Consider the following 10,177-nt stretch of genomic DNA (forward strand, 5'->3'; position numbering starts at 1 on the left):
CACACACACACAAACACACCACTCCCTCCTCCCGTCTCATACCTGGCGGTCCAGGTAGACCCGGTTGTCCCGGTAACCCAGCGTAGCCCGGTTCTCCAGCGCCCCCTCTCAGGCCGGGCGCGCCCACGTACCCGGGACCCGACTCTCCGGCGCGACCCGGTGGGCCCTTGGTCCCGGGGAACCCGGGGAAGCCCTTCTCCCCGAGGGTTCCGAAGCCGCCGTCGCCCTGGCAACGGGAGGACGGGGGCGGCGGGATTTATGAGTTGGCGTTTAGCTGATTGTAAATGTGCGGTTTTGTGTGCGTGTGTGTGAGAGTGTGTGTGTGTGCATGTGTGTTTGTGTATGCGTGCGTGTGTGTGTGTGTGTGCATGTGTGTGTGTGTGCAAGTGTGTTTGTGTGTGTGCGTGTGTGTGTGTGTGTGTGTATGTGTGTGTGTGTGTGTGTATGTGTGTGTGTGTGTGTGTGTTTGTATGTGGGTGTGGGTGTGTGTGTGTGTGTGTGTGTGTGTGTTTGTATGTGTGTGTGTGTGTGTGTGTGTGTGTGTGTGTGTGTTTGTATGTGTGTGTGTGTGTGTGTGTGTGTGTGTGTGTGTGAACGTGTGTATGTTAGCGTCGTGTGGGGACTCACCGGTAGACCTGGGGTCCCAGGGAAGCCAGACTGTCCATCTCTCCCGGGCTGACCCATCTCCCCAGGGGGTCCGCGGGGTCCGGTCGACCCCAGCTCCCCCTTCACCCCCAGACCGAAGGTGGGGTAGTAGGACTCTCCCTTCTCTCCCTTACGGCCAAAGAAGCCCCGCTCGCCAGTACGGCCCTGGACAACAAAACAAGCCTCCTCTTAAAGACCAAGCCTAGCATCTCCCCTGTAGGGCGTGTACTGGCAATACATGAAACATCTGTATGGTGTAATAAAGGACAAAATAAATACAATCTGTACAATTCATGCTTGTACAATAACACTACACAGACAGATGTCTTCGATTCAAGAAAGAGGGACAGACAGGTCAAGATATATATGGAGAGAGAGAGAAAGACAGATAGATGGAGAGCACACTGAAATAACTAAAGGGAGGGAGAGTGAGATAGACAGCTACAGAGACCAAGGGAGAGTGTGTCTCTTCTTCTCTGCTCACCGGTGGTCCGGCGGTATCTGTGTATCCAGGGGAACCGGGGTCTCCTGCCTCGCCCTTCCGTCCGTATCCACCGGGGATGCCGTCCAGTCCGGGGGGTCCCTCTGACCCTGGGTACCCCCTGGAGCCACCCCCCAGACACGCACAGTCTCCATTCTCTCCTAGGGGAGGAGAGAGGAGAGGAGAGGGGGAGGAGAGGGGAGGAGAGGAGAGAAGAGGAGAGGGGGAGGAGAGGAGAGGGGGAGGAGAGGAGAGGAGAGGGGAAGGAGAGGAGAGGAGAGGGGGAGGAGAGGGGAGGAGAGAGGAGAGGAGAGGGGGAGGAGAGGGGAGGAGAGGAGAGAAGAGGAGAGGGGAAGGAGAGGAGAGGAGAGGGGGAGGAGAGGAGAGGGGGAGGAGAGAGGAGAGGGGGAGGAGAGGAGAGGGGGAGGAGAGAGGAGAGGGGGAGGAGAGGAGAGGAGAGGGGGAGGAGAGGAGAGGAGAGGGGAAGGAGAGGAGAGGTGGAGGAGAGAGGAGAGGAGAGGGGGAGGAGAGAGGAGAGGAGAGGGGGAGGAGAGCGGGAGGAGAGGAGAGGGGGAGAGGGGGAGGAGAGGGGGAGGAGAGGAGAGGAGAGGGGAAGGAGAGGAGAGGAGAGGTGGAGGAGAGAGGAGAGGAAAGGGGGAGGAGAGGAGAGGGGGAGGAGAGCGGGAGGAGAGGAGAGGGGGAGAGGGGGAGGAGAGAGGAGTGAGAGGGTGATAGAGGGATGAGAGGGGATGATAGAGGGGTGAGTGATGACGGAGAGAGGGATGACAGGAGAGGAGGGTAATGAGATAGGGAGAGTTGACAGCGAGATGAAAAGAGAAAGATGGAGATTAGAAGTCATGTGAGTTATATAAGTGGGAAGTGGAATATACTGTGTGTGTGTGCGTGTGTGTGTGTATGTCTTTCTGTTTGCGTATGCGTATGTATCTGTGTGTGTACCTTTGTGTCCTCTGTAGCCGGTACCACCAGGGGGGCCTCGGACTCCAGGCTGGCCAGGGGTCCCAGGAATAGACACCGGAAAATCGGGGAAAGAAGCTGTAACACACACACACACAAACAGCCCCACCATATCAGTGTTAAGCGTAAGCGTTTCAGGTTGATGAAGATTTCAGGTTGTCTGTTGCAGTGTAAACACGTTTTTCTATCCTGACAGATCTATAGAGATGGATAGACAGATTGATAGATAGATGGCTTCATTCAAACAGTATTACGGGCAGTTTGGTTTTGTTGTCAGTTCCACAACTTTATGAAACAACGGCACCCCCTAGTGGAGAGATGGGAGAACAGAGGCTCAGAGTGGATGAACCTTCCCAGACAAGAACAGCCGGTGTGAGACGTCTTCAGGGTTAGAAGTTACCAGTTGGGATCTGTCGTTTTTTCTTTCGCTTTTTGTTTAGGTGGGTGTTGCTGTCTGGATATCACCATGGCGATATGAGGGAAACGATGGCCGCTTGGTGGATATACCTGAAGCGATTGACCTTTACAGCGGCGGAAAGACCCCCTAGGGATGTCATTGCAGAGGTCAGGGGTCACGCCCTGACCTTTCCAGGGGTCGTACCTGTAGGCCCGGGGGGGCCGGTGGGTCCTGTGAGTCCCTGGAGTCCTGGGGTCCCGGGCCGGCCCTCGGGGCTGTAAGACGGTCTCCCAGGGTTACCTCTCTCTCCCTTGGGGCCGGGGGTCCCGGGGAAGCCCGGTAACGCGGGGCGATCTGAGACGGACGGAGGGGCGATGGATGGATGGGTTATGACGGACGGATCCAATGAGCGGTGGAGAGATTTATTCCGTTTGATTTATTCAGTGTGATTTATTCAGCGCGTGTGTGTGTGTGTGTGTCCCACCTGATCCGAAGCTGCTGGTTCCTGGTATTCCAGGGGATCCGGGGTAACCGCTGGGTCCCTGGTCCCCACGGGGGCCGGGATACCCATCCGAACCAGGGTCACCTGGTGGACCTGTAGCCAATCAGAGGAGGGAAGGAGGTGAGGAACAGGAAATACAATGCATCCAGGAAGAAGGGAGTTTGTGCTTGTCTGTGTATTTTTGTGTGCGTGAATGTGCGCGCACACACACACACACACACACACACACACACACACACCTTGAACTGAGGTCCCGCGGTTGCTGGTGTAGGTCGGTGGTCCTGGTGGTCCTGTGTCTCCTTGGTCGCCCTGACAACGAAAAATAAGACTGTCAGCAATACCATTCTCACATAGCAACACACGCACACCAGCAATCAACAGAAATGTTACAAGTCACACAACACCTTCCAGTGTGTTATAATTTAATTCAGCGGTAAAGCCTCCACAAAACAACTCAGTCCAAAATGAGTTGACAACAAAATAACTTAAACGACATTACTGTCATCTGGTGGTAAAGGTGAGGTACTGCAGGCACGCCGCAAATATATGATCACCTTGGGCCCTATGTATCCGGGTTGCCCTGGTTGACCGTTGTTTCCTCTGTATCCCTTTGTGGAAAATAACAAGCATTAAGAATCAATGAAGTGTTATGATTAAACTCAGCTGTGTGTCCCCTTCTATATAAAATTAGGCTACATTATGACTAGAGTAATGTAGATTATATCTCTTCTATCCCTTCAGGTTCTGTATCTATTTTTCAAAGACGTAGCACATGAAGCAGTTTCTTATTTGATTAATTGTATGTACTCGCGTTATTCTTGCATTTCTGGGTTGCATCTTCATGGCTGAAAACACTTATTGTATATCGCTTCTGATTAAAGTGGCAACCTAATAATTGTAAGGTAGATTAGATGGGTACTAAAAAGTAGCACATATAACAATAATAATGATAATAATATTACATATATAAGTAAAATACAATAAATGAAGTGGATATAATACATAAACAAATAGGAATAAATTCCCAATGAAATAAAAAAACAATGTGTATATTTATTGAACAAACTCAACAATCAACTCCATTCCTGATTCATTTGTAGTTTTATGTTGATCATTTGTAGTTTTATGTTAATCATTTGTACTATGTATTCCTCCACAGTTTACCTGCTGTCCTAGTCCACCGGGAGGGCCGTTAAAACCGGGAGGTCCCTGTTGGGAAGCAGAGACACGTTGTTTTAACATCGTAATGAGAATATCTTAGAAAGAAAACATGTTGATTTAGCTCCTTTTATTTTTAAGTTTATAAGTCTTTACCCGTCCGCCGGGGTATCCAGGAATTCCCTTCTCCCCGATCTCACCAGGAAAGGTAAACGGACCCTGAAGAGATCAGAATGACAGTCAGAAACACACAGGAAAAACTCTGAACACAGTGGACATCCTCCGACCAGATGGGAACGCCCCCGGTTTTCAAGGTTAAACTCCTTAAGGCTGATGAGTGAAATCACAGAAGGACTTTTACTTTGGAAACCAAAACAGCAACAACAATCTCCATTACATAAATCCATGGCATTTTTTTTTTAAATGGACTGCATTTATATAAAGCTTCTCTCCCCAATAGACACTGAAATTGCTTGACAGTATCGCCTAACACACCCATTAATACACCCATTATTACACCCATTAATACACCCATTAATACACCCATTAATACAGCCATTCACACACCGACGGCGGTAGCCACCGTGCAAGGGGACGCTGAGCTCGTCAGGAACAGTCAGGGTGTGACTGTTACTCAGAGACACCTCCACACTCAGCTCGGAGGAGCCGGGGATCGAACCAGCAACCTTCCGGTGACCAGTCGACACACCCTACCTCCTGAGCCACAAGCCGACAACATATCCTTCTATAGGCCGAACAAATGATGTTCAAAACAAAGTGAAGTTAAGAACACGTACGGGGGCACCCTGTCTCCCTGGATACCCACGACTGCCTTTATAACCTGGATCGCCCTGAAAGAGAGAGAGAGAGAGAGAGAGAGAGAGGGGCGGAGAGAGGAAGTTTATAATTTGATAGGAGTTACCTTATTATTGCTGTTACAGCAGGGAAGCTTCTACAGTGAGAATGGTATGCCAATAACGCAATTTCACCGATAACTGACGAAAACTATGTAGGAACAAGTGTGTGTGCGTGTGTGTATATTAACCTTCAGAAAGATGAACTCATTTTTCTGAAGGTGATGATGAACATGCATGAACATACACAGACATGTGTATGTCATGTCTTAGGTCCTTCTCTCTCCTACTGTGCATTTGCCCCAGGGCACGTGGGCAGCTGCCGCTCTCCTGCCCGTTACCTGAGCTCCTTTGTAGATGGTTAGAATCCCTCCTCCCATCTGAGAGCCGTCGCCGTGGGTACCGCTGGGCCCGGGCAGACCCAAGTCTCCCTGGATGCCAAAACACACAGCGATCAGCCAATCAAGAGGGGGAACATAGGCAGGGGGGGCGGGAACCAGGAAGTGGAACATGGTGAGAGTCGAGGTAGATGGAGAACGAGTGAAGAAGAAGAGGAGGATTGAAAATTATTCACATATGGAATATAGATGTAAGAAAGATATAGATGGGAATGGAGTCGTCCTGGAACAACAAACATACATTGTTTTGTGAATTATGAGTTTCTATATATATATGTGTGTGCATATAAGTATTCATCCTATCTTGTTTATACATTCAAATCTCGCAAAATCATAAACGGTGGCTCTCTACGTGTTTGTGTGTGTGTGTGTGTGTGTGTGTGTGTGTGTGTGTGTGTGTGTGTGTGTGTGTGTGTGTGTGTGTGTGTGTGTGTTTACCTTGTCTCCTCTCTCTCCTTGTAAACCAACACTGTGACTTCCCTGTGAAACAACAAGTTAGCAACCAACCACAATTAAATCAGTTATAATACTTCAAATACTCCCATTACAGCTACAACTACTTTAGGGGAAAGTCATTCAAACTTTAAACGTGCATTAAGTATTATAATATTAAGATAATTGTCAAATAATAAGTAATAACAATAATTCTGATACTCATATTATTACCACTGTATATATTTGGAGGTGAGAGATTATAACGGTAACACTAACAAATGTTAACAACAATTTGAACACAGGAGAGCAACATCACACCCTGGTGGTGAGATGGTGTAACAGCAACTATCAGCAAGCCAGGGTTACCTTCTACCTTCCAGTACAGTTAAAACCCTTTACCGCCACCCCATGTCTTCTCCAATAACACACACACTAAGCTAGGCCCTGAATGTCGTGTCCTTTCTGCTACACTATGCTATGCACAAATTCACCACACTTAGACAAGAAACCCTTCAATATGCTATCTGATGCCAAACAAGTCTCCCCCAGCTACACAATAATAAACTATGCTAAAATAGGCCAAGATATGCTATGCTATGCTATGCTATATTATACTATGTTGAGCAACACTATCCTAAGCTAAGCTTCACAGTGCACTATGCTGTGCTACACTACACTACAATACAATAATACAATAGTAAGACGAGATGTTCCTCATTAGCACAATGCTAAGCTACGCTGTGCTCCCGGGTCTAGCGCCGGTCCAGGCCGGGGCCGCTCCGGGTCAGTACTCACCATGGGGCCGGGGGGTCCGGTAAGACCTGGGGGGCCCTGGAGGGAGAGAGCACAAGAACAGAGTCAGGCCCCGCAGAGACCTACAGTCCCACCCTAGCTCCTGCACAGAGGGGCCGAGGCTCAGACAGGTACTTACTGGGTATCCGTCAGGACCCCTGGGACCGACAAAGCCCACCAGGCCGTCGGGAACCGCTCGGACCCTGGGGAGAAACACAGCGTCGTCGAGTTACCAGTGACATCCCCGTCTTCTGACACTTGGCGTGACACGTCATGGAAGGAATAATTGTCATGGATTGATTAAGAAAAGGAAGTCTAAAATATCTTACGGGTCGACCGTCCAGTCCCGGCAAACCGGGAAGATTCTGGAACGAAACAACAAACACAATCAGACACAACAATAACATCTATGACATCATCCACGTCAGACCAAAAGAGACTTTGATTATATATAACGTAGACAACAACAACAACAACGACATATTACCACTCCATCCTCGGAAATATAAACGGGCTCTCCTTTCTGACCCTTCCGACCATATTCGCCCTGAGAGAGAGAGAGAGAGAGAGAAAGAGAGAGAGAGAGAGAGAGGAGAGAGAGAGAGAGAGAGAGAGAGAGAGCGGGAGAGAAAGAGAGATAGAGGGAGAGAGACAGAGAGAGAGGGAGAGAGAGAGAGGAGGGAGAGAGAGGGAGAGAGAGAGAGAAAGAGAGATAGAGGGAGGAGAGAGAGGAGAGAGAGAGAGCGAGAGAGAGAGAGAGAGAGATTATTGATCAAAACTTAAGTATTACACAGAGGAAATGATTTAATTTGTGGACCGTTTAAACTAGTAACTATGGGCACTGCTATTTTTTGAAGACCGATTTTTTTGTTACCTCCCGTCCAGGTCCTCCTGGTGTTCCTGGTTGGCCGGTACCGTAACCAGAGGGAGACCGGGTTCTCCTCGGCTCCCGTTGCATCCATCTGGACCTGATATGCCCCGCCCACCATCTAAACCAGGATGGCCCTGCAGAGAGAGAGAGAGAGAGGAGAGAGAGGAGGGAGAGAGAGAGAGAGAGAGAGAGAGAGAGAGAGAGAGAGAGAGAGGAAGAGAGAGGAGAGAGAGAGAGGATGAGAGAGAGAGAGAGAGCAGTATTTGGTTCATTGATTGGTATCTTCATAGTTTAAAACACTTGTGTTTGCATGCTGCACTTGTTTACGTGTGTTCTCATGCCATACTTACGGGAACTCCATCGTTACCAGGGAAATCCTGGCACGCCCATAGGGCCCTACAGATCACAAACAACAACAACGAAACACAAACAACAAAAACAACAACGCTTAATCGCATGTTAACGAACACGGTTCCACCTCTCATTCGCTGCTACCACTCGTTAGAAGGTTTCGCAGTCTCAACTGAATCAATTAGCAGACGCTTACATCCTTATCTTCTGAGACACTCGCCCACAGACCCCCTCAGTAACCCACTCACATCCATCCATCCACATCCCACCAGGGGGAGTCGGTTCACCGGGGAACCGAACCAGCAACCCCCGTGGCTGTACAGAGAGCGGTCGTCCCTCTCACCTTGTCTCCTTTGGGTCCCGAGGGCCCCTTCACCCCCCAGGTGGCCCTTCTCTCCCTTGGGGCCCCGCAGGGCCCTGGCCGCCGGAGTACCCTCTGGCCCGGCCGGCCCTGATGGTCCCAGAGGGCCAGGACGCCCCTGAGAGAGACAGAGACCACAGGTCAAAGGGTTACATGTCGGTAGCAGAGAGAGAGTGGGCTCTGTCGCCTCATCCAATCGAATGGCACCCCGAGGTGAGGTCACCTCACCCGAGGTGAGGTGACCTCACCCGAGGTGAGGTGACCTCACCTCACCCGAGGCGAGGTATCCTCGAACATGTGGTGTTTTAATCTAATCTCATTATGATGCATTATAATCTAGTATAATCCCATTACATATACATCAAACTCATCTAATCAAATCTAATTTGATTGAATTGAATCGATGTATAAACTAATCGAATATGATTCTGAATCTAAATTAATCGAAATGTATAAAATCGAATAGAATGTAACATAATCGAATCAAATCAAATGATAATCAAATCCTGTTTGATCGATGCTACAGTAAACGGGTCAAAATAAATAAAGAAATCAAATTCATATAATCAATGATAATAGAAAAAAGAAAAAGAATTGTTGCATAAACCCAATCTCTCTCTTCATTTCTTCATCTCACATCACAGGGCTTCAAATCTTTCCACACAAGGAGGTAGATTTTCATTTAGCAGCTGAACTACACACTGCAGCCTTAAAGGGGCGCTACTATTTAGGGGTGGAGGGGTGGTATACCCTCAGAATACCACACTGACTTCATCTGGCAGATGCATAATATAAGTAGTAAGCGGTACTAAGCACGCATTGCATTGCTCTGCAAAGACAAATGACTTCTACCAGCAAACCGAAAAGAAGAGTTAGGCACACACACCCTCACACACTGGGGGAAACTGTTGGTGAAAGATGTACATGGTTGGTCGCCATTTTGGATTGTCTTGTGTAAAGTGTGTAATGTATTTGGTATAACAGAAACAAGTTGGGACAAAGCGCTTTTCTCTAAAGGGAGATTAACGCACAACGTACAAATGTCAGAGGGGCGGGGTTAAGGTGTGTTTTTGTGCGTGTGTGTGCGTGTGTGTGTGTGTGTGTGTGTGTGTGTGTTTCTTGTATTGTATTGTCTTGCATCCACGGTGGTCTGTTCTATAATGTTTAAGTTGACAAAAAACAGCTAACAACAGGATCACTGAGCATGCACACACACACACACACACACAGACACAAACACACACACACACACACACACACACAACACACACACAAGACACCCTACAGTTTAAAACAACTGTCATTAGCAGTTTTTAAAGAAAGGGCATGGATGAAGGAGAGAGGGATGAGGGGATGGGGAGAGGAAAGAAGGGAGGAGAGGAAGGAGCTGCAGATGTCTGCTTTAAAGGGTCAAAAAGGAGTCAGAACCCTTGATTTACTTGCTAATGCTAATGCTACACCACTGCTATGGGTATGGAGTGCGGGGGGGGGGGGGGGGGGGGGGGGGGGGGGGGGGGGGGGGGGGGGGGGGGGGGGGGGGTGGGGGGGGGGGGGGGGGGGGGGGGGGGGGGGGGTGGGGGGGGGGGAGGGGGGGTGGGGGGGGGGGGGGGGGGTGGGGGGGTGGGGGTGGAGAATGGTTAGCATGTTAGCTTAGTTAGGAGGGTACTAAGTGCTAACCAAGAGCTTCAACCCGTACAATATGACGCCAACACAGCCCAACACGCTGCTGTTTCTGGTTGAGCCTCCTACACGTCTTATTCATTTATAAATACAGTTTGCTAAAGTTAAAGGGAAAACTGTTCCATAGTCCTGCAGTTCCATATGTCTAGCCCAGCACCATGCATCTGGCCCGGGGGGTTAGCAGGCTAATGAAAGGGCTAGCTCTCTACAGGCGGGGCTGACTAGCACTGGCTTGGGGGAGAGAGAGCTCTTCCTAACCACCTGGTATCAGGACGGG

At 49.4% G+C, this 10,177-nt stretch overlaps 1 protein-coding gene across 1 annotated transcript in view; it reads right to left on the reverse strand.

Annotated features, from left to right (window-relative positions):
- The window catches only part of col4a6 (collagen, type IV, alpha 6), an 87,320-nt gene that overhangs the window by 19,210 nt on the left and 57,933 nt on the right, over positions 1-10,177 (reverse strand). Inside the window, 24 exon segments of the mRNA XM_079758177.1 lie at positions 43-226; positions 628-810; positions 1,130-1,287; positions 2,084-2,179; positions 2,703-2,852; positions 2,983-3,093; positions 3,240-3,309; positions 3,555-3,608; positions 4,165-4,209; positions 4,315-4,377; positions 4,956-5,009; positions 5,354-5,443; positions 5,849-5,890; positions 6,641-6,676; positions 6,777-6,827; positions 6,829-6,840; positions 6,967-7,002; positions 7,125-7,184; positions 7,512-7,559; positions 7,562-7,642; positions 7,859-7,882; positions 7,884-7,904; positions 8,203-8,238; positions 8,240-8,338. Of these exon segments, the coding sequence (XP_079614303.1) occupies positions 43-226; positions 628-810; positions 1,130-1,287; positions 2,084-2,179; positions 2,703-2,852; positions 2,983-3,093; positions 3,240-3,309; positions 3,555-3,608; positions 4,165-4,209; positions 4,315-4,377; positions 4,956-5,009; positions 5,354-5,443; positions 5,849-5,890; positions 6,641-6,676; positions 6,777-6,827; positions 6,829-6,840; positions 6,967-7,002; positions 7,125-7,184; positions 7,512-7,559; positions 7,562-7,642; positions 7,859-7,882; positions 7,884-7,904; positions 8,203-8,238; positions 8,240-8,338 (1,804 nt within the window).

This window comes from Pollachius pollachius (genome assembly GCF_949987615.1).
Source record: "Pollachius pollachius genome assembly, chromosome: 20".
NCBI classification, from domain to species: Eukaryota; Metazoa; Chordata; class Actinopteri; order Gadiformes; family Gadidae; genus Pollachius; species Pollachius pollachius.